General features: G+C 41.6%; 3 protein-coding genes across 4 annotated transcripts in view; 1 reads left to right on the top strand and 2 right to left on the bottom strand.

Annotated features, from left to right (window-relative positions):
* Positions 1-1,359, bottom strand: part of polg2 (polymerase (DNA directed), gamma 2, accessory subunit) — a 98,519-nt gene extending 97,160 nt beyond the window's left edge. The window contains exon 1 of the mRNA XM_059653857.1: positions 1,288-1,359. The gene's annotated coding sequence lies outside the window, so the exon portion shown is untranslated. The remainder of the gene's footprint in view (positions 1-1,287) is intronic.
* A 9,946-nt stretch (positions 1,360-11,305) lies between these two features.
* On the bottom strand, positions 11,306-22,110 carry ddx5 (DEAD (Asp-Glu-Ala-Asp) box helicase 5). The gene is made up of 13 exons (XM_048554838.2): positions 21,724-22,110; positions 21,008-21,179; positions 20,040-20,136; positions 18,131-18,264; positions 17,275-17,340; positions 17,044-17,185; positions 16,792-16,952; positions 16,344-16,516; positions 15,410-15,520; positions 14,511-14,572; positions 14,363-14,422; positions 12,845-13,069; positions 11,306-12,194 (listed from the first exon to the last, which is right to left on the bottom strand). The coding sequence occupies exons 1-13, from the start codon at positions 21,765-21,767 to the stop codon at positions 11,683-11,685; spliced, it is 1,959 nt and encodes a 652-aa protein (XP_048410795.1). The 5' UTR covers positions 21,768-22,110; the 3' UTR covers positions 11,306-11,682.
* Positions 22,111-22,367: 257 nt separating this feature from the next.
* The window catches only part of LOC125463513 (trichohyalin-like), a 65,470-nt gene continuing 63,567 nt past the window's right edge, over positions 22,368-24,270 (top strand). The window contains exon 1 of one of the 2 annotated variants that reach the window (XM_048554836.1): positions 22,368-22,609. In XM_048554836.1, the coding sequence (XP_048410793.1) occupies positions 22,411-22,609 (199 nt within the window). In that variant the 5' untranslated portion in view covers positions 22,368-22,410. The remainder of the gene's footprint in view (positions 22,610-24,270) is intronic. The other variant, XM_048554837.2, reaches the window with a different exon arrangement.

Genomic DNA, 24,270 nt, shown 5'->3' with positions numbered 1-24,270 from the left:
AGTATGTTAGTACTACACTAAAAGTTAATTAAATTTATACTTTACATTGAATGACAAACTCAGTTTAAAGCACCCAGGACAGCTAGTGTGACAGGAATCATCCAGGATTCCAACCTCAGTCATCATGTTGGCAATTATCTGTTTTCAAGTGAGGAAGAAACCAAGTGATTGCTGTGAATCCTCAAGTGATACCTAGCCTTATAAACAAAGCACTCACTAAAATGAAGTGCACATTAATCAGTGCTGACATTAGCATTCTGTTAACTCTGATTTTTCCTTTGCAGATGCTGCAAGACCTGAACTTTTCCAGCAACTTCTGGTTTTGGTTCTGTTTTACAGTATCTGCAGTTCTTTTGGTCTGTATTTGAAAATCTGCTGTTCCTCATGCATTTTCTAAAATAATCTGAGGAGCCCAAAATAAATGGATGCAGGGCTTCCCCATGGACTCCTGCAAATACTGAAGCAAAAGCAGAAATTGCTGATGAAACTCAGGTCCAGCAGCATGTGGGGAGAAAGCAGAGTTAACAGAATACCCGATTTTGGGTACAGTGACCCTTCCTCAGAACAAAGTTTCCAGCAATTTCTTTCTTTGTGGATGAACAGATTTTGGACAAGGATTTAAAAAACACTGTAGTGTCCCTCCCATCATCCCTTATGCCATCAAATGTTTCCTACAATCTCTTCCCCTCTTACTTCCCAATCCGTTTTCCACCTATTCAACAGTTCCTACACGACCAGTCTCTCTCAAACTCTATCTTCAGTCACATCTTCTTCACACCCATCCTCTCCTCCTCCACATCTCCATTGCCCAACCATACACCCTTTCCACCTGTACCCCCAACCCCATCCGTGCCTGTATCTCCGACCCACCCATCCTTACCTCCACCCCAACCGCCTATAATCCCTTCCCTCCAGGCCACAACCCTGCCGAAGACCTCCATTCCTGCGTCACGTCCAGCCCACACCCACCCGTTCGCACTTTCCTTTGGCACCCCGCTCCACCTTCACTTCCACCAACCCCTTCCCTCAGACCCCTTCTTCAATACCCATTTGTCCTCAGTCTCCAATACACCCTTTTTCCTCAGCGTTGCCTGATGTTGAGCAGGAGACCCCAGTACACAATATTTTACACAGAAGTCTAGGCAGTATAAAACTCTACGGACAAAATTTAAAAAACACATTCAGCATTGAAAGTGATAATCAGGTTGGGTCCTTCGATTTAGTTTAGAGAAAATTACCTCACAAACTAATTAATAGAATTGCTTAAACTCCCAAATCACACCCTACCCATAGCGGAGCAGACGGTTAAATCATCCGTTCAAATCTGGCTCGCGCGACCTCCAAGAGGGCCCGACGTTTTAATGACGTAAGTTCCTGGAAACCGCCGGGCCCGGGGAGGCAATTCAGCGCGTGCGTGGTTGCTCGAACAGAGCCCGCCTCCCCGTTGCTCGAGGGCGCGGACTGTTTGTACCGCATCGGCGAAAGAGCAATCGTCGCCCATACATTTGTCGCCACCCAGAGAGTTAAACTTTTTTTTATTGTAGATCCAACTTAATGTCAAAATTGTACAGATAAGAAGGAAAATTTGGACTATTGTGAGTAAATATAACGTTGATTCCTAAAAAGGTTTGCCATGTTTTGTTTTAAACCACAACCAAGAACTGCAGGTGCTAGAGATGTAAAATAAAACAGGAATTTCTGGAGAAACTCACCTGGTATGGTAGCATCAGTGGGGGGAAACAGAGTTAACATTTCGAATGCGGTGACTAAGAGTCATTGGACTTATACCGTCATACAGCATAAAAACAGGCCCTTACGGCCATCATGTCTATGCCGATTAGCAAACACCAAGGTACACTAATTCCATTTACCTGCTAATCCCATTGGTCCATAGCCTACAATGCCTTGACTCTTCAAATTGTCATCCAGCACGTTTTAAATGTTGGAAGATTACGTGGCTTCTCCACACTCTAAGGAAGCACGTTCCATATCTCTACCATCGAAATGTTAATCTGTTTTCTCTGTACTGATGCTGACAGAATGGCTGAGTTTCTTCAGCAGCTTCTATTTCTGTTGATTTTTGTTTGCTGAGATAACTTGGCAAGGGTTGAGAATGGATCAGAGCTGAGAGACCCAGGTAAAAAGTAAAATTACCACAGTCCTACCAAATTATCTGTGATAATGGGAACTGCAAATGCTGGAGAATCCAAGATAACAAAGTGTGGAGCTGGATGAACACAGCAGGCCAAGCAGCATCTCAGGAGCACAAAAGCTGACGTTTTGGGCGTAGACCCTTCATCGGAGAGGGAACTGGAATAAATAGGGAGAGAGGGGGAGGCAGACCGAAGATGGAGAGAAAAGAAGATAGGTGGAGAGGAGAGTATAGGTGGGGAGGTAGGGAGGGGATAGGTCAGTCCCGGTGTGGCTTCCTCTACATTGGGGAAACCAAGCAGAGGCTTGGAGACAGCTTTACAGAACACCTCCGCTCGGTTCGCACAAACAACTGCACCTCCCAGTCGCGAACCATTTTAACTCCCCCTCCCATTCCTCAGACGACATGTCCATCATGGGCCTCCTGCAGTGCCACAATGATGCCACCCGAAGGTTGCAAGAACAGCAACTCATATTCTGCTTGGGAACCCTGCAGCCCAATGGTATCAATGTGGACTTCACAAGCTTCAAAATCTCCCCTTCCCCCACTGCATCCCAAAACCAGCCCAGTTCTTCCCCTCCCCCCACTGCATCCCAAAACCAGCCCAGCTCGTCCCCTCCCCCCACTGCATCCCAAAACCAGCCCAGCCTGTCTCTGTTTCCCTAACCTGTTCTTCCTGTCACCCATCCCTTCCTCCCACCTCAAGCCACACCTACCTACCACCTCATCCTCATACCGCCTCCTTGACCTGTCCATCTTCCCTGGACTGACCTATCCCCTCCCTACCTCCTCACCTATACTCTCCTCTCTACCTATCTTGTTTTCTGTCCATCTTTGGTCCGCCTCCCCCTCTCTCCCTATTTATTCCAGTTCCCTCTCCCCATCCCCCTCTCTGATGAAGGGTTTAGGCTTGAAATGTCAGCTTTTGTGCTCTTGAGACGCTGCTTGGCCTGCTGTGTTCATCCAGCTTCACACTTTGTTACCTACCAAATTATCTGCCTGCTTTCTCATCAGAGAGAGACGACTGGTTTTTCAACCAGGGAAGTTGAAGAGGAGAGTCCTTCATTGGTAGCTTCATCTTATGTCGGAATTGAATGCACGATGTTGGCATCACCGTGCCTCTCAAACCAGCTGTCTAGCCAATGAACTAAACAAAACAGAACATGATAATAACAGAAATCTGGCTTTAAAAAGGACATATTCCTGGTAGCAAGGTTTTCAGGAAAGATAGATGGGATGATTATGGAGAACATTAAAATGCAGGAAGTAGAGAGGATGCCCCAGAAGGATGAAGGACAGAATGTAAAGTTTGGTTAGAGCTGAGAAATAATAAAGGTAACTTTACAAATATGGTTTTATGTCCAGCCAACAATGTGTGGGAAGTATATATAGGAACAGATCGCAAGGAAGTTACAGAAAAGTGCAATTTGACATTAATTATCCTTATATAAACTGGGATTGTAATAATGTAAGAAACAAAGATTGATGATGAATCCTTGTCCTTTTCAATATTTAACCGAAACCTTATGCCAGTATGTATGTCTACTGAAATTTGAGAATTTTTATATCAGTGAGCAAAATCTTATTGGGTACTGCGCGAATCTGACTATGGCAAGATGTTTGGCAGAATCAGACAAGACGTCTGGCAAGGTCTAACACCAGTTTCATCTGGCTGCATCGTTTTTGCTTTTCACAAACAGTATTCTTGCTATTCAGCGGTAAAATGCCAATGATGTGGATTAACACTTGATAAATGCTTTGATAAACAACTTATCTCATTAACATTCCACCTCCCTTCTTACCAAACTCACCACAGATACTAGACATTGAGAAAATGTGACCAGGAAACATGTGTATTTGGTGAGTTCAGCTTGTTGCTTGCTCCAAACAACCTTGATGTTGCTGACAACAAAACTGAAGCCCAGTGCACGATCAGTGGCATCAGGTGCACACATGCCACCATCACAATCATCCTGGCACCTCTGACATATTGCATTCTGGAAGTACAGGCTTGCATTCCAGTCAATAGCAGCAATGCAGTAGGGACACTTTGTGCATGAAAACAAGCACCCAGCTGGTTGGAAAAGCTAGGTAGGTGCAAGTGGTTGCAGATACTTTGGCTGGGGACTTGAGGAATTGTGAAACCCTTGGAGTTAACAGGATGAGCTACTACACAGGGAATGTGGATGCCTAAGGGCCCACTGGTATGTTCAAGCTGAGGCTGAAAGTCACTGTCAGAGGAGTGCTCACCATTGCCTTCTATTGTGATATAAATCCAAAGTGCGCAGTGGAGAAGAAAATAGCTGCAAGCTCCCTCAGAATAGGAGACAAGTGATTTAACCCATGTTTGGGTGGGGGCTGGTGCTGCAGCAAACACTGAACATAAGGGGAATTAAAGGGAAAGCAAGCGTCACAGGCTCCCTTTGTACAGCTCATAGGCATGCAGGCTGCTTACTCCCTGGTCATCCTACAGAACTAACCCTCTCTAAATGTTGCACCTCCCTGGCATCACTACTGAACAACTATTTAACAAGTAAATTTTGAACACAAAGGAAGATGAACATTGGGGATATTGAACAAGAAAGGACAAAGGTGTCTTTATAACCTAGTGGTAAGTGTATGTATTAATCTGGCCTCCAGATGGTGCAGCAGGCTGTCATTGCTGACAGACATCCACAGAGCCTTGTCTGTGGTCATGAAGTAGTGCTGGATGGTGTGAAGATGTGGAGAGCACTTACACAGAATTTCACAAATGCATCTGGCATACTTCCTAGTTCTGCAGGTGTGCAAGGGGAGCTTGTTCGGCAATGCAGCCTGTTAGCTGTGGAGGATTGGTGAGTCCCGAGTCAAGGGATACTGGTCTCAATGACTAAACATATTCTGCACAGTTTATTCTAGCAATGCTCCCTTCATTGAACTGGAAACACACTGGGCTGAATACAGGTTTTCTTGGAGGGGTTTTGATGATAAACTAAGAAAGTTTTCTTGATCAATCCTATCAAACTTTGCCTTATTAATTATCTAACCCCATGATGTCTCTAACCACCAACTTCTGCCCCACAAGGAGATAGGATAGTGCCAAGAGGCACCCAGCTGAAGATAGAAGCACACACAGGCCCTCTGCACTCTCTACAGAGGATACTGCAGAGTTGGTCAGGCTCTCCACCTCCACCCTGGCCATGCCCTTCTAATCTTTGGAAGTTCGACTTGCCTCTGACAAGTAGACCCTCAGAATATCTGCCCCGACATAAATGCCCTGGGGTTGCTCCACAAATCCTCAAAAGACAACAGGAAGCCATTTGAGAGGAGGGGAAGCAAAGAGAAATGCAGTTGTAATTGGGCATAGTGTGGTCAGGGGGAGAGACACTGTACTCTGTACCAGGATATAGAGTTCTGAAGGCTATGTTGCCTGTCCGGGTTAAAGATGTTTCATTTGGACTGCAGAGGAACTTGGAGTGGAAGGGGAAAGATCCAGTTATTGTGGTCCACGTGGGTACCAATAATGTAGAAAGTGGAAATATGAGCAGCTAATTGCTAAATTAAAAAGCAGAACCAAAAAGATAATACTACTTGAACTGTGAGTGAAGTGGCACGGGGTCAACAAGACTAAAGAGGTAAACACACGGCTTAAAGATTGGTGTGGGAGAAATGAGCTTGAAGTTGTGGGACACTAGCGCCGGTGCTGGGAAGTTAAGGAGCTGTTCCGATGGGACATGCTCCAACTGAATCATGCTGGGACTAGAATCCTGGCAAATCATATCACTAGGGCTGTGGATAGTATTTTAAACTAAATAGTGGGGAGGTGGGTTCAGTTGCATGTGGAAAGTTAAAGCGGTTGGGAGGGCCCAGCAGAGATAAGCAACAGGACAGAGAGTTTTCAAAGGTTCAGGAATCTAATTTCTGGCCAAGCAGATAAGGGGACAAGTTTTTTTTTCCTTTATTCATTCACAGGATGAGGGCATCACTGGCTAGGCAGCATTTATTGCCCATCCCTAAGAGTCAACGATGCACTTCAGAGTCAACCACATTGCTGTAGTTCTGGAGTCACATGTAGGCGAGACCAGGTAAGGATGGCAGTTTCCTTCCCTAAATGACATTAGAGAACGAGATGGTTTTTCTAATAATTGACAATGGATTCATAGTCATTATTAGACTGCTAATTCCAGATATTTATTGAATTCAAATTCCACTATCTGCTATGGCAGGTTTCAGACCCAGGTCCCCACAATGTTATCAAGGTCTCTGGATTAGCAGTCTAGTCATTGCCACCCCTTGAGAAGTATGAGAAAGGGGAAAGTGAAACGAGGACTAAGGGTGTTGTACATAAATGCACAGTGTACGAAACAAATTAAGTGAGCTTTTAGCAGATTGAAATTGACAGGTATAATATTGTGGGTATCAGAGAGGCTTCAAGGGGATCATGGCTGGGAACTAAATGTCCAAGCGTCAGAAGTCAGAAGGTTTAGAATCTGTGACAGTAGAGATGAAGAACCGCAAAGGAAAAAAGAAATCCTGATTGGAGTTATATACAGGCCTCCTGGAAGAAGTCAGGAAGAAAATGAATCAGAAGTTGCAAAGGCACTATTACAGTTCTGAGGAAGGGTCACTCAACCCACTATGTTAATTCTGATTTCTCTCCACTGATGCTGCCAGACCTGTTGAGCTTTTCCAGCAATTTCTGTTTTTGCTTCTGATTTACAGTATCAGCAGTTCTTTCAGTATTTACTATTCCAATAATCATGGGGGATCTTCAACATGGAAGTAGACTGGGAAAAATAGGTTGGTAGCGGACGTCAAGAAAACAAATTTGTGGACTATCTATGAGATAGTATTTAGTAGAACCCATTAACGGACTGGCAGTTCTGAATTTGGTAATGTGTAATGAGGCCGATTTGATTAGAAAGCTTAATGTGAAGGAACCCCCGGGGGGCAGTGAACATAATATAATAGAATTACCCTAGAGTTTGAGGCAGGAGCAGATCTAATTGGACTACAGTTGAGTAAGGATAATTGCAAAGCCCATGGTTGATTGGAAGGGGAGCCTAGCAGGGAAAACAGTGGAGCAGGAATGGCGGGAGTTTCTGCAGGTATTCAGGAGGCAGAGGAAAAATTCATCCCAAGGGGAGGACTGGGCAACCCTGGCTGACAAGAGAAGTCAGGGACAGGATAAAAGCCAAAAATAAAGCATTTGATGTAGTGGGAAGGACTGAAAGGATTTCAAAACAAGCAGAGCATAAGTTAAACAGAATTATTGGGGGAGGAGATGAAATATGAGGTAAGCCATCTAGTAATATAAATTTTGCTTTTTATTCATTCACAGGTATGGACATTACTAACCCAGTCCAACATTTATTACCCATTCCTCATTACCCAGAGGGCAGTTCAGTGTCAACCACATTGCAGTAGGTTTGGATTCTCATATAGGCAAGACCAGCAGTTCCAATCCCACAAAGACTTTAGTGAACAAGATGAGTTTTTCCTGACAATCAACAATGGTCATTAGACGCCTAATTCCAGACATTTATTTAATTAAAATTCCATCATCTGCCAAGGCAAGGTTTGAACTTGGGTCCTCAAAATATTACTCAAGTCTCTGGACTAATAGTCTAGTGATAATACCACCAGGCCATCACCTCCTCTAATATAATATTGCATTACTTTTAAAATATTTTAAAGGTAATAGAAAGGCAGAAGTGGACACTGAAAATGAAGTTGAAGAAGTAGTAATGGGCAAACGAGAACTGGCAGAGGAACTGAATAGGTACTTAGCATCAGTTTCACAGTGAAAAGTACCTGCATTATACCAGAACTTCAAGAGTCAGGTAGCAGAAGTGAGTGTAATGGCCATCACTAAGGAGAAGGTGCTGAGGCAGTTGCAAAGTCTGAAAGTGAATAAATCACCCAGACCAGATGAACTACACTCCCAAGTTCTAAAGTAGATAGCTGAGCGATTGTAGGAGGATTGTCTGTAATCTTTAAGGAATCACTGGAGTGGGGAGGTTCCCAGAGGACTGGAAAAAACAACTGATGTAACATTCCTATTTAAGAAGGGAGGGAGGCAGAAGACCGGAAATTACAGGCCAGTTAACCTGACCTTGGTTGTTGATAACATTCTAAGAAGTCACACTGCACCAGATCATAGTCCAATTTGTTGTTTTGAAATCACAAGCTTCCGGAGTGCTGCTTCTTCCTCAAGTGGAGGGAAACACATAGGCACAGAATATATAGGTGGAGAGATAATGGCAAGATAATTCCAGGTAATGAAGAGTGTCAACTAAGTACAAATAGTGTAAGTGGAGTGGCAACAAACAAAATGATAAGTCTTTGCAGTGAATCAAAAGTGTCAAACGGTGTGAATAAACTGCTGAATAGCAGGTGAAGGAATGACCTGCGAACTGTTTAAGGCAGAGAGATTATTTTAAAAATCAAAAATAAGATTGTTCTAGAGACAAACCAAATAGTTGAGATAATACTGTAGGTATCAATTGTGCCACTTATTCCATTTGTTGAGTACTTGGAAGTGCATGGTAAAATCAGAGTCAGCACAGCTTCAAGGGGAGGACATGCCTGATAAATCTGTTAGAATTCTTTGAGAAGGCAATGACCAAGATGGACAAAGGAGAGCCAGTGGATGTGATTTGTTGGAATTTCCAGAAGGCATTTGACAAGGTGCTGCACGGGAGGCTGCTAAATAAGATCAGAGCTTATGCTGTTAGATATAAGGTACTGGCATGGATAGAGATTTTGCTGACTGCCAGAAAGTGGGGGTAAAGGGGTCTCTTTTCAGCATGGCAGCCAGGGATTGGTGAAGTTCTGTGGGGTTCAGTGTTGGAACTACAACTATTCACAGCATATCTTAACACTCGGGACAAAGGAACTGAAGGCATTTTGCTAAATTTGCAGATGATAAAAAAATTTGGACAGGATAAGAGTGGGCAAAGAAGCAAATTGAATACAATGTGGGAAGTGTGAAGTTAGGGCGAGCCTTGTAACCATTTTGACTTTGACTGCTGTATGAACCTGCCTCCAGTCCAGATTCTAGAGAACTGGAGGAATTCCCAAGTGCTTACTTCATTCAGGTTATTAAACATCACGTACAATTTTTGTAGTGATGTTCATTGTGTCATTGTACATTAAAAAGATGAATCTAGAGTCTCATTGGCCCAGATGCAGCATCACTGCCAGAAGCACTGTTCCAAGTCCCACCGTGTCAAAGGTGTCACATATCTAAACAGGTGATTAAAAATTTTGTTTTGTTTTGGTTTAGAATACAGGGAGCTTATTCTGCATCCAAATCTCTTTAGATTGAGCATTTAGCAATGGATTATCATCAATTGTTCAAATTAACACCCTGCACAAATTAAGTTTCGAAAAGGATCACACACAGTCAGTGATTTGGTGGTGGGAGAAGTTGCTCAGTTGGAAGCAAAGACATTTTCCTCACCTTCCCTGTAATTTACTGGGATTAGATGGATTCCAATATCAACTCATAATGTGGGAGATTGTTGTCTACTCGTTGCTTGTAACAAAATTAGGAGAATCTTGCATACAAATTGACAAATCCCAGACTATTCAGTGACACGAAAACAGGTTCAAATTCATTGTTGATTCTTTTATATCATGGGATACGTAGCTTGAGCCTTCACGTACAGATGTCTGAAGGAAGTGTCTAATCCCTCTCATCCTCAGTACCATTTCAGGAGTAGTAATCACATGCTTAGAGGCTCATGTAAATGTTGGTGTTTTCTGATTTTCGGTTCTGAAAATTTACTGTTTAAATTTTAATCATTACTTTGAATTCATGCAAAAATAATTCCAACTGGTCTCCCATCTATTGGCCCACACTTTAAACAGCAACCAGTAGCTAGCAAATTAAAAATGAAATTCATAAGGAGTAGGTGCATGGGTAGACCAAGAACTGACACTTTCAAACCAGATAATTCAGAATTTCAGAGACAGCCAATTGGAAGCTATTTGCATACTAAGTAGAACTAAAGCAACTATTCCCAACTTTGTCAATTTAACAAAGTTTATAAATACTAGGAGATGATGACCACTCTAGTCCTCAATACCACTCCACTTCAACTGAGAATCTGACAAATGGTTCAAAGCCAATTTCACAGCATTTTATGCTGTTACCTCAAGCACAGGAAAGAATAAACCTGTCTCTTCAGAAGCACTGGACTGCCAAGTTTGATTTTTAGAAAGGTTGCATTACTCAAAATACACTTGCTGAAATTAAGACACTTTGAAAGGAGCAGACCTGGAAAAATAACACCTGGTGACAAACTTCCAATTCTGTCCACTCAATTCCCAATTCAAGAGATAGTGACATATTCCTCCAAAAAGAATGGCATAGAAGAACTGCTGTGTCAGAGTGCCAGGAACCTGGGTTTAAAATCCCAGCTGAGAGAAATCTGCACAACTCTCCCACTCCCAGAGTCTGCTGAGGTTTCCTCCAGGTCCCACCTACAGTCTAGATGTGCAGGTTGGGTGGAATGATTATGGGAAACACAGAGATAGGGAGTTGAGTCTGGTGGGCTTATTAGACTGAATGGTCAGTTTCCTCACTGGAGGGATCTTGAGAACTTCCAGGTATGAAAGTGGAGAGGGTCACCATAATTGATAACATCTGACTAAAACAAGGAATCAGTTCTTCAGGACCAATTGCACATATAACTAAATGTACGCATTTGGCTCATCTGTCCAGAAAATGAGGCCCAAGTTATCGATTAATGTTGAAAACTTACTTATTTTATTAAACAAAGTAGTGAATGTCACATATGCTGGATTTACATTTCAACTGGTCACTTGCCTCAGTAGTTAATACTAAATTAACTGTTTTAGAAGAGACTCATTTTGCAAATATTCTCTACTAGGTTATCTTCTGCTTGAACTTAGTTAGTTCTTCCGTCAACTGCTGTGGAGTTGGTAACCAGAATAATGCAAGATCCTGTAAACAGGTCCAGTCTAGTACATTTTAGTTTAATCCCAGGGAATGTTTGATGTATAAGTCAGTGCATTTGTTTTAAGTTCTGTTGAAAAACCCAGTGTTGAAAATGGTAACTGTACAATTAATTGCATGTGATTACCTACAATATAAAATGAGTAGCTGGTACCTCAGTCAGGACAAATTAATTCATGCTCACTAAATAGTGAAGGAATTTTTAATTTTTTTTTATTTAAAATGACATTTTGGCAGTTACAGATACAGAACTCCAAGACTTTCAAACTTCCTTACTGGAAGGACATGCATCTTTACATACACTGTGGTACTTTTATGCATAAGTTAAACTTGTATATTAATCTGCCATTCTATTAGAAAAATGAACAAAAATTTCAAAGGAATGTAAAGTAATAAAAAAAATTAAATAGTGGGGAAAGTGCACCAATCCTACTGCTGCACTGCAGTCTTTCCTGGAATATCAATGGTTTTTAATATTAAAGAACTTTCTCATCCTCTCCTCAAAACAAAAAGGTACAGTACAAGTCAGAAGAGAATGAAAAAACTCAACATTTAGATCAATAAGTTATTTTTGCATCCCTCCATAAGCAAGAGGCATAGGATAACCAGTCTGTGCCTGGAAACCCATTCCCATTAAAGGTGGGGGTGGATACTGATACTGAGCACCCACAGATGCCTGTTGACCAATGCCATTGCTCTGCATGGCATTTGGACCAGAATGATTACCTCCAAATTGCTGGACTTTGCTACCAGCCTTGTAACCATTTTGACTTTGACTGCCAAATGAACCTGCTCCCTGGTTCACAGATCCTGGATAAGTGGAAGAATTTGCAAACCGAGAGATATTTCCAAAGCTGTTTGTCGAGGCAAATTTTCCAGACCCAAATGAGTTTTGTCCAGCTGAGGTATAACTTTGAGAGTTAAAACCATTTTCCCTGCCTCCAGATCCATATACCCTGTCCATGCTATCCCTATTTCTAAAACCATTATAACCCCCACCCCTGTTAGAGCTAGAGAATCTGTCTCTTCGGTCATCACGGCGATCATCTTTATATCCACCCCTACCCCTGGAACGACCTGTATAAAAACAAAACAAGTGAGGACAGTTATGTCATTACCAACATTCCAGATTAAGCTTAAAATGCAAATTCTAGAAAAAAAATTCATGCTCTAAAATGACCCCAGAGGCTTTAATCAGATTGCTCTAGGTATAAACATTCAACACAGCCTAACCCCCCCACAATTATTTCACAAAGCCATCATTTCAACTAGATCCTACTGGAGGCTAGTAGATACGTTGCAAACATTTTTAAAAAACACACACCATTTCAGGTATATCCCCACAGCAGGTGGGCATGAACCCGGGCCTCCTGGTTTAGAGTTAGGGACACTGCACCCTTAACCAGCCTCCAAATATTATTTGGCTTGAATTGCTTTCCACGTATCTTCATTAGGACCAGATCAACATTCATCACCCTTCGCCTCAAATGGCAATTATTCTCAACCCCACCATCTTAAGCTACCTTTGATCAAAATGTTAGCAATCACATCTAAGTTTTTACTTTGGCCCAAGACCCATTTACCTAACCCTGTTCAAGATGGTTTTGGAAGCAGAAACATCTTGATCAATAACATTACATGCAAATGAAGGTTGCTGTTTAATTACCTAACTTGTTTAGATAATTTTACAATGAAGTAAAACTTGTATGAAAACTAAGTACACTTACCCGAACCTCTGTCTTCTACCATCTGAATTAGCTTTGGGTTGATAGCCTGATTTGCTTCACGAAGCACAGAGATAAGGTCATTTGCTTGCTTTATGTTGCCAGGAGTAAAGAACGTGTAAGCTGTGCCAGTTTTGGAACTGCGGGCAGTTCGCCCAATGCGGTGAATATAGTCTTCAGAGGAGTTAGGGTAGTCATAATTGATGACAAATTTCACATCTTCAACATCTGTAAAGTGTTGCAGTGTTGCAAAAGCAGGTGCAAATTATGCACACCACAACAGTCAGATCAAAAACAGGAGTTAGCAATTGAGCAACCAGCAGCAGCATCATGACTGTAAAGCAAATGTTAAAACAACCCTTAGTTCAAACCCTGTGGGAATACTACTGTGGGAAGAGAAACCAATGCACACTCCCCTTAAAAAAAACCCAAAAATCTGAGAGAGATACTTTGATATCTTACCATTGGGAGTATGCATTCACTAGTCCATTCCCAAGTCAGCGAACTCCCCACATGTTATCAAGTGACATCCGGATGCTTCTATACAGTTGGGGCCACTTTGTACATTGTTGCCTCTTCATGTGCCATTCAGGACCTTAGAACAGTCAGGCAAGGTCCTTCCTACACATTCATGAGAAGCTCAGGATTCAGGCCACACTGCACGTCTTGCCAAGACCAAAATAGACTACAATTAAACAGAGCCCAATGGACATCTATATCCCCAAAATCTCCCTACTCAGGTTTTCCATTTGACATCTCGTCTAGGCAAGCACTTCTTAAGAAGCCAGTGTTCACTTGAGAAAATGTCTGTTTGGCAGGTCCTGACATGACTAATATGTACTAGGTGAGGGAGGAACTTCAAAAGATGAGGGCATTACACTGCTAGATTAGTGTTATCTAAGCTGGGATCCACCAATCTTTCACTAACTTGTGCCAGTACTCACCAATTTCTAAAAGAGGATCTTACTGATGTTAATGCTGCTCTCTCCAAAAAGTATAAACATGAAGCATTGAACAAAGTTTAACAATTAGATACTTGTTCAGCACACTGCTATTTGGGCAAACTCTCTACAACTTGTTTAAAAAAAGTTAAAAAATTTAACCAACCAAAAAAGGGAATGAAACTAGGGCACAAAATACGGGAATGAATAAAAATAAACAAAATAAACCAAAGATTTAACAAAATGAGTGGCAAGTGCTTCAAGTCATCCAGGGTGAGAACAGGATTTTAGGGTGGCGGGCTAATGTTGATCATTCCGCCTTTTGAAGATTACTGGCACACAATGCTCTCTGCTCAGCATCTCTGTACTCGACTGGGTAGCTGCCAGCCGATCACATCGATTAGTCCTCCTTCCCCCTCTCGAGTCCTCGAACTGTCATGCCTAGGCCCTGCCACAAAGACTGCACCTTTACACAACTTAGAAAAAAAACGCAAAGAAATGTTAAAGAAAGCAATGATATACTTTCTTTAAATCTTTGAATAAAGTGAGAAAAGCCAGAAGTTGAATTGGCATTACTAACCTAAACCTCTAGATGCAACATCTGTGGCAATAAGGATTGGTGCTTTGCCTGACCGAAACTCTGAGGGAAAAGTGAAAATAAGGAAAATTGTCAAGACAATGAATATTCAGAAACACAACGAGAGGTTATAAATTAGATCACCACTTACCATTTAGAACCCAGTCACGCTCTGGCTGACTCTTGTCACCATGAATGCACATTGCTGGCCATCTACAAGATTAAAACATTTGTCAAAATAAGCTCCACATCTTTCAAATCCACCTCAACTGCAACCTACAAAAAGATATTTCATAAGCCGCTGCAGCTTCTTACACCACCACCACCCCCCCGCCCAGGTCTGCTTTGTCCTGTTAAACTAGACAGACCTTACAAGAGAAAAGGTCAGACAGCCTATAGCTTATGCTTACTGCTCCACCTATCCATACAATTTAGGAGCAGGGAGACAATGGCAGAGGCACTGAACTAATAATTTAGTAGCCCAGGATAATATTCTGATCTCAGTGCAACACCCTCCAGATAATAAAATGTTAGGCTAGAAAGTGATGCGTACAGCTCAATTAAAACGTTGGTGTAATTGTGGCATTTATATAGGTCCATCAAGGGAGACAGACAGACAAATAAATAGTGCAAGATAAAGAAGCAGGGACCAGTTCATTGTGTGAAGCTGTTGAACAGGTTTGCATCAGATGTCTCAAATGTTTTTTGTAAAAACTTTAGCTGGTTTAAAGGTTTTAAGCAAAGACTCTTAGTTTGGGTTGTGGGCGAGGTCGTTGACTTGCTCACACAGCTGACTTGTTTTTCTTCAGACATTTTTTCACCATGCTAGGTAACCACCTCAGTTAGGCCTCCCTTGAAGCAGAGTACAACATTGCTTCATTGGAGGCCTAACGGAGGAGGTTACCTGACATGGTGAACAAACATCTGAACAAAACAAGCCAGCTTGGCAAGCAAGGCAACAACCTCCACTTTAGCCAGTTTTACTATTTAAACGAAAGACAGTTACAGAACAAGATTTTAAGTAGTGTGGCACATTTAACCATTACTCACCCATCTCTCCTCATTCGCCGTGTAAGCTCATCACATCTCCGTTTGGTCTCTACAAAAATGATAGTTTTGTTTTCTTTTTCACTCATTATCTCCTCCATCAACCTTAGCAACCTAGAAATTGAAGCAGAAGCAATGACTGCTTTAATTTTGTAGTGAGGTTTAGACAAAGATCGAAAGAACAGATTGTAGCCATGTGCACCATATGGCCCTATAATATGGAGAAGGGTTGGTCAGTAGGCAGCAGTTCTGCTTTGTACAGGATGAGAAGTTTAAGATTCATTCCTAGGATGAGAGTGGCGCTGTGTTAGGTTGTTTATTTTGGAAAAAAGGGTTAGGTTCATTACTACTTCTGCTCATGGAGTCAATTCTAAATATAAATATTCTTGCGTAACACCAAGACAGATCACAAATTCAACTGACAGTTAGAGGACTAATCATAATTAGGTTCAGGTGGCCTACTCCTCTAAGATAATGGCTGATACGATCCAGAGCAGAGCAACGACCTAAAATCATTGGCTTTTAAGGTTTTTTGCTACTGACATGGTAAGAACCAGTGCAAAGAGCAGTTAATCTTGCTTTGAAGCCAGCTTCACTGGTCACTATTTGACACACCTTAAAGCTCCACTTGAAACCAATTACGTGATGCAATAGTGAAGGAGAAATCCAGTAGTAATGCTTCAATTAGGACCTGCTTCCCAAGGGGTGCCCTTTCCTTGAATTTGTACGTCATGGATTTAATTTTAAAAAATTTCCTAAAGCACCTGGGTGGCTGCTCTAAAAGGGAGCCAAAACTCCAAATTCCAAAAAGATATTTGCTGATATAATAAAAGTCCTAGACATCCCATACAATCTAAAGGGCAACACAGAGGCAGAGACTTATTAAAAGATGTAATCTGGACAATCATGGATCTAAACGTTTTCTAAACTCACTTACTTATCATCTTTCTCGACCTCTTGGCACACATCGATAATCTGCAGGATGTTGTGATTAGCACTAAGTTCTAAAGCGCCAATATTAATCTGAACATATTCCTTCAAGAAATCTTCAGCCAACTGTCGAACTTCTTTAGGCCAGGTTGCACTCCACATCAAGGTCTGTCTGTCAGGCTTTAGAGGAAAGAAAATAGTATTGAGTGCACAAAAGAAAACAAAAGGGAAGTCAACTACACTAATCCTTCCATCCCTACTTCCCCACCTCATGCCATCAAAACATGAATATTGGACAAAAAAAACTCAAAACTAAAACTTGCTCTACAGTGACACTGTTGGTCAACTATGAAATTGCAATTGATATTAATTAGTACATTCAGGGCCATTTTAAATCTGTCAGCCATTTTAAACTATTTGCAAGTTATTTACATGGGGTGTTAACAGTCACTTACCCTGATTTGTTCAACAATTTTCCGGATCTGTGGTTCAAATCCCATGTCAAGCATGCGATCAGCCTCATCAAGTACTAGATATGTACACCTCCGAAGATTTGTTTTTCCAGCTTCCAAAAAGTCAATCAATCTACCAGGTGTTGCGATACAGATTTCCACACCTACAAAAAAAAACAGTTAGTCAAAAAGGTGATCTGAAGTATTACTGGGGAAGTGCAACTTACAAATATTAAAAAGTCAAAACAAACACACCTCTTTCAAGATCCCGAATCTGTGGGCCCTTTGGTGCGCCTCCATAAATACATGTTGATTTTAGACGGGATGCTCTTCCATAATCATGTGCCACTTGCTGTACTTGTTGAGCTAGCTCTCTGGTTGGTGCCAGAACTAAACACTAAAGAAAGAGCAAATTTTTAAAATTTTGGCATCTATGTTTGCCAGCACTTCTTGTAATCCAAGAAATACAAAAAAAAAACCACTTACTATGGGACCATCTCCACGTTCCAGGAAAGGCTGATGGTTTATGTGGACAATGGCAGGCAGCAAGTACTGTAAATGAAATCAAAACTGGTAAGATTTAATCTTAGAGTTAAAATGTTCAGCAATATCATTAACCGTGAATAATTGGATTGTCCAGGGTACAAGTCATCATACAAGACAAAAACAAAAACAATTCTCAGCAACCCCCTTCAGCTAGCTTCAGATGGGTACTAGAACCACAGGCAAGGAGCGGGTCATTTATGACAAAGATGGAGAAATTGCTTACCCTGGGGACAGTGGAGGCTTATCGTTAAATACTCTTTAAAATTTTAAAAAGAGTACAATAGATTTCTACATATTAAAAACCATTAAAGAATGCAGGGATGGTGCAAGATAGTGGAGGTGTTGAAACCCAAGAATTTACACAGTTTGTAGCCAAAGTTACTGCACCTGACAAACCAAATTAGAAAAAAAAACTTTTACATAACAAAAGACATAGTCTAGTGGTGTCTCTCTTGTACAATTTAAGGAAATGATGGATTTCAGGTCCTGCCAATGTATGGTGTCTTACAAGTTTCTTTAATCGCAAGCAATTCTTTTGGGGTCATACAGTGAACAGATTGGCAGTTGTGTTTTCTACGCTTCAAAACATTTTGGGTTGTAAAAGGGTCATCACACAAATTACAAATCTTCCCCATTACTATATACTATGACCCTTAAGACAATGAGAAATGCTAGAACATAGCACCACTATCAGTTGCATTAAAGAGCAGAGGTGTGGGACAGGAGGTTAAATGCTGGACTTGAATGAGAATTCAGAAACATGATTCATAAGTTAACAGGGCATAAATATACTTACAGCTAATGTTTTACCAGATCCAGTCTGCGCAATGCCAACCATATCCTTGCCACTAAGTGCAACAGGCCAACCTTGAGCCTGAATAGCAGTTGGCTCTGTGAAATTCTGCTGCATGAGAACATCCAATACGTATGCTACAGAACAAGCAGAGGAAAAGAAGTGTTTCTAAAAATGAAAACATTTTCACTAACCCTAGCAATAAAGTATTTGTACTTTGCCTTTAACAGTAAATTTTCTATTGTCTCTGAAAGAGACAAGATCCTTAAAATACTGGTCACTGTCCAAGTTACTTCATTGACAGGACAGATGCTGACATTCAAGGCCTGTTCCTATCATCCTTTGCAATTGAACAGTTGATAATGACATTGTAACCTGTATTAGAGATAATGGGAAATGCAGATGCTGGAGAATCCAAGATAATAAAATGTGAGGTTGGATGAACACAGCAGGCCAAGCAGCATCTCCCGAGATGCTGCTTGGCCTGCTGTGTTCATCCAGCCTCACATTTTATTATCTTGGAACCTGTATTAACTGGTTTCAGGCAGCTCAAATTTTGGGTATAGCTTAGTGTTCTTGTCCTCCTGCCATTCCCTACAATATTACTCCAATGTACATTGGATGGTGGTCAACATTCTTAACCTCCCCGGTGAGCTGGCTTCTATTCTCAATATGCTGAGATTTATTTGAAACAAATTATTTAGAAAACAATCACAACAGCTTTGGTAGTTAAAGTAAACATACCACACCCTTGAAATTTCCCCATCGGCCACAATAATCATTACCTACCAGAGTTTAGGGCTGCAGGCAACTCAGCATCACCCTAAATCACATCTAAAAATATACACTTTGATAGCATTTTCTATAAAATCCACAATAAGATAGTTTTCAGGATGGAAATTGTAGGGCCTCTAGCAGAAATATTTGTATCATCCATCATCACAGGTGAAGTACCAGAGCTTTAGAAGGTGGCTAATGTTGTGTCATTGTTTAATAAAGGCTGTAAGGAGATGGCAGGAAACTATAGACTTGCAAGTCTAACATCAGCGGTAAGTATGTTGAGGTGATTCTGAAAGGTCGGATTTTCATGCATTTGGAGACACAGAATTGATTAGGGATGGTTTTACATAGAGAAAATAGTGTATCACAAACGTGGCTAGTAAGTTGTAAATGACACTAAAATTGGTAGCAGAATAGCCAATGAAAAGAAAGTTATCTAAGATTTCAAAGATCTTGACCAAATGAATCAATGGGCTGATGAGTGGCAAACAGTTTAATTTGGATAAATGTGGGGTTTTGCATTTATACAAGGACAGGACATATAGAATTAACAGTAGGGCCCTGGGTAGTGTTGTAGAACAGATGTAGGGGTTCAGGTACCTAATTCTTTGAAATTCACATCACATGTAGACATTGTTCACACATTCTGAGGAAGGATCATTGGACCCAAAATGTTAACTGATATTTACTACACAGATGCTGCCAGACCTGCTGAGCTTTTACAGCAGGTTCTGTTTTTGTTAGATGTAGACAGGTTGGTTAAGTCAGTTAGCACGTTTGCCTTCATTGCTCAGGCTTCCGAGTAAAGGAGTTGGCTATCATGTTTAGATTGTGCAGGATGTTGAGGCCTCTTTTGGAGTACTGTATACAGTTCTGACCATCATGCCAAAGCAAGGATAATTATTAAACTAGAGAGCAAGAGTTCATAAAAGTTAGAAAACTATCCTTCCTGAGTTCATGTTTAGGAAAGATCAGGCAGGTGGACTAGTTCAGTTTGGTAGCACGGTCAGTGTGGACTAAATAGTCCATTTCCCTGCTGTACAACTGACTTATAATAGAAGCACAGCTTTGCCTCTAATTTAAACTGTATAGTCACAGAAGATGTTCTAATGCACTTGTATTCCATACTTACTTGGAAAACTTGCTTCGACAAAGTTGAAAACTGGTTTAGGGCATGCAAGTCCTTTTACTGTGATTTCTTTGCTTCTTCTATATTGTTCAATTTCTTGCTGCAATCAACAACAGCATCAAATCCAATTTAACATTTGTGTAAAAAAGTGCAATCCATAAATCTAGCCCCAACCCTAGTCAATTAGGGAGTGTTCCAACCATAAAATAAAACCTAAAAAAGTCAGAAACAAAAGCAGAGATTGCAGAAAAAGCTTCCTTCAGTCTGAAGGAGGGTCACCAGACCCAATACATCACCTCTTATTTCTCTCCATTGGTGTTGCCAGACCTACAGAATTTCAGGTAATTTCTGCTTTTGTTTCCAGTGTCATCCTTCACAGTAGAGATCCCACAGTAATCAATTTACAGTTTAAGATACATAACTGGTGAATATGTATCCAAAAATAGGAAAACTGAAAGCTTTAAAAACCTCCATAGACACAAAAGCTCAGATGTACTAATCAGCCCAAGTTCAACTGATTGAAACAAGTACAAGAACCACTGATTAATACTTCCTCATTGAAAAGGCTAAAAAAGGTATACGTCTGTAATTTTCCCTTGTCTGTTAGAAGATGTCCACCAGGGGGATACCAAACATTAGCTGAAAATACACTAAAAATTTACTGTTATCTGTTCAGCAGTTATGTATATTTCAGTGGGCGGGCAGAGATCGCCCTTTAGTGACTAATAGGAATGAATCACCGGCTCACTCAAGAATAACCCCATCAGCTACAAACGTCAGCCCAACATCCTCCACCACCTTTGCCAAGTCAAAGCACATTGTTTCCCTTTAGAGTCTCCCTTAAATGAAAGGATTACCATTTTGTCCGGCACTAACAGTATTTAGTTTTACGAGTATATCTCACGACTACATGGAATTATAATAAAGGTTTAGGGGTAGAGGGGAGGAAAAAAAAAGCCAGCCAGTCCTACCACAGGTCGGTTCATCACATCTACGTGCTCGACGTAGAAGTTCTTCTCGAATTTGGGCAGCTCGTCCAGGTCCCATTTTCTTTTCCTCAGCTTCTCCCCCGGCTGCCCGAATTTCCTGCCGGGCGGAGGCGCGTTCCTGCTACCACCGAAGCGAGGTCCACCCGAACCGAACCTGGAATGTAATATTTTTACAGGAAAAAAAATTACGCTTTTCAAACAAAAGAGAGAAAGACAGACGATAGCAGACGTGTATCTGAAAAAAAAACAGGCTATCGACGCAAGACCGTAAGGTAGCTCCAACATCCACGATCAGCTTTACCCACCCCCGAAAAACAGCATCTCCCGGCCATTTTAGCTACAATACAAGGAAGAAACCTGTAACACGAGGTCAAACAGAGCATCGAAATATACAAATAAACAAAAACAGACTACGGCAAGACCAAAATAAAAATGGCAAAGCGGAAGAATGTTTAATTGGTTAGAACCCCCTCCCAAAAAATTGAAGTTCCTTAAGGAATTTGCTTTTTTTTTAAAAAAAATGCCAAATCACGCTCCGCACACCAGCCAGGATTTTGCCTAAGCGGACCGCGTGGCGGTGGCTTCTTCTCATCCTCCAGAACGGAACCGGCTTTTCTTTTCCAAAAAAAAATTGAAGATTAAAAAAAAACTGAAGGTGCGTTTTTCGAAAGAGGGGGAAAAAAAAATCACAAACTCACCCGCCACGCTCCCGACTCCGATCACCTCTATCGTAACCAGGCATCGCGGAAAAAGTGGAGGACAGGACTGCAAACGAGATACTTGACGCTCGATATGGAGCTGACTGTGGGAAAGGGAGGAAGCCGGTTGAAAGCCGAAACTAAAATGCCGGTTCCTTGTCCGCCTTTAGTCAAAGCCGGCAAGGGGGAGCCCGGAACTCATTCCGCATATCCCTCCGCAATTCAAATCTACGTAGCTACTTCTTGACCCAAATATTTCCGGACCCCTTTGTCACTTCAACACCCTCATATCGTTATCCCACTGTTCAAGAATCGAGCTGTTCCAGCTTTCTGGCGGCAGGGAAGACTTTAAACGAAACTTCATCGCCCATCTTCGAATGACAGGGCCTACTTTGCCTCGCTGACGATTACAAATGAGCGAGGAGGGGAGCTCTCTCTTCCCCATGGCGACAGGGTGACGTCAATGAAACGACACTGAGGGTAGGAAGCAAACGAAAAGGACGATGATTAAATAATAAAATATTCACATGAACGCTGCCGGTGACAGGTGGGGGGAGTGTGTATTTGTGTTTTTTTATAAGTGATAATAAAAAGGCGAGGGGCGGCGCTTGGAGTAATGACATTTTCCGCGGGTGGGCGGTTGGTGACGTCATGCCCAGAGCCAATGGGCGGCTGGAGACGTTTTAAATGTACAAGGGTCCGGGGCTATGGCAGTGGACTGACAACAAACTGATTAATTGTAACTCCGACTCGACTGAGCTATTTGGTGTTTCTTACTTTATATTTGTTGTGCGTCCAGTCGAAGGAGAAAGAATTTCTATTCCGTACCGCTGGCGATGGAGGAGCAGGACGAGAGAGGTCGGTCGCAGTCGAATCGGCTTCAATTGTAGGCCAGCAGCCGCGCTGACAACTTTCCCAACAAACTTTCCCAGTGTTTTAGTGTTTTGATTTTTTTAAAATCAAGTCTACTGCCACGTCTTTTAACTGTCACTTTTTTTGTCTGAAATGATTTGAGTTATGTCAAGCAAGAAATTATCTTATTTCTAGCTCCCCCTCCCCATATATAACGATGTATTTAGTTATAGTCTACTTTTACACTAGGAAAACCATTCGTTTCATATACTGTAATATGAAATATTTGCGTGTGGTGGTCATTATAAATCGAACTCGAGCTTCCTGACCCAACCAACAGTGTCAAGGCAACCAGAAGCTTGTTTAGAGGCGTCTGTTATCGGTTAAAGTAAATATCGGGCAGGTCCTCGTCAAGCATGTTTTTAATTAAAACAAAAGATGCTGGAGAGACAGCGGTCTGGCAGCGTCTCTGCAAAGGGAACCAGTTAACATTTCGAGTCCAGTGACCCTAATGCTATTTGTTAATACGATTGCCAGTCCAACACTAAATTACAGTTCAGTTATTCTTTATACAATACTTTCCTATTAATACCAGTTCTTGCAGCGCCTCATATCTCTTTCCAACCAGTCACCCTAACCCCCGAGATTTAATGCACTTGGACGAATTGGTATAATGTCCGAAACAACTTTTTACTTAGAGGGAGTTGAGGCTAGTAGTAGCCTTTTAAAAGGAATCGATTGGTTTTACTCCCTCTCGCCTTCGCCTCAGATGAGTGTGGTACTGCGCCTTCCGTTTTGGTTGTGGCGTAACATATTCTAGCCAAGCTCTGTTTCCCAGGGTTCTTTCAATTGCTCCCATTACTGCTCTTCCATCCTTGCGAAGATTTCTACCCGAAACGTCAGCTGCCCTGTTCCTCTGATGCAGCCTGGCCTGCTGTGTTCCAGCTCCACACTTTGTTATCTTTGACTCCAACATCTGCAGTTCTTGCTATCTCAGTAAATTCATATGTGTTAGCTTTTGTAATTGCAAATTCAAGAACACTACAGTCAATGATTATTTTTAAGTGGAATGTTGGATGAATGTAGAGTAGATGGTTAGGATCTGCTTCAAGACCAATCATTAGTAATGTCTTCTATAAGATATAGGAGAAAAATTCGACCACTTGGCCCATTGAGTCTGTTCCACCATTCAATTATGGCTGAAAAGTTTCTTAACCCCATTCTCCTGCCTTCTCCCTGTAATCCTTGTTCACTGTACTGATTAAGAGGCTATCTACCTCGATCTTAAAATGTACTCAATGATTTGGCCTCCACTGTCTTCAGCAGCAATGAGTTCTGCACATTAACCACCCTCTGGCTGATAAAATTTCCCTTGCACATTCTGTACTGTTCTTGTGGGATTTTGAGCCCTCCTGATAGACCATAAGCTTTTTTTTATTCAATCCTATATATTCCTTGGTCTCCAGGGTTCATAGAATGTGTTGGTCCCACTTTTTGTCATTATTGGAACATGTTGGCTGTGTATTCTCCCTAATTTTTTTCCATTACTCTAATGTAGAACAGATGGACAAGAAAACACCAGTTGTCAGGCCAGAGCATGTGGTTTCCCCAATAAAATAATGTGTAAACTTGCTCCTGAAAAGCATTGTAGGACTACCTACACCAAATAGATTGCAGCAGTTCAGCTTGGTAGCT

Source organism: Stegostoma tigrinum, chromosome 22 (genome assembly GCF_030684315.1).
Source record: "Stegostoma tigrinum isolate sSteTig4 chromosome 22, sSteTig4.hap1, whole genome shotgun sequence".
Lineage (NCBI taxonomy): Eukaryota > Metazoa > Chordata > Chondrichthyes > Orectolobiformes > Stegostomatidae > Stegostoma > Stegostoma tigrinum.
This window is presented reverse-complemented; position numbering and strand designations above follow the sequence as displayed.

Excerpts from the sequence above, each read along its gene's own strand:
- ddx5 (XM_048554838.2), bottom strand. The coding sequence starts at position 21,767 with ATGCCTGGTTACGATAGAGGTGATCGGAGTCGGGAGCGTGGCGG. Across the intron at positions 14,423-14,510 it reads GCGTGACTGGGTTCTAAATG|AGTTTCGGTCAGGCAAAGCA; the intron begins GTAAGTGGTGAT and ends CTTTTCCCTCAG. Across the intron at positions 13,070-14,362 it reads TGTTGCATCTAGAGGTTTAG|ATGTTGAAGATGTGAAATTT; the intron begins GTTAGTAATGCC and ends AACACTTTACAG.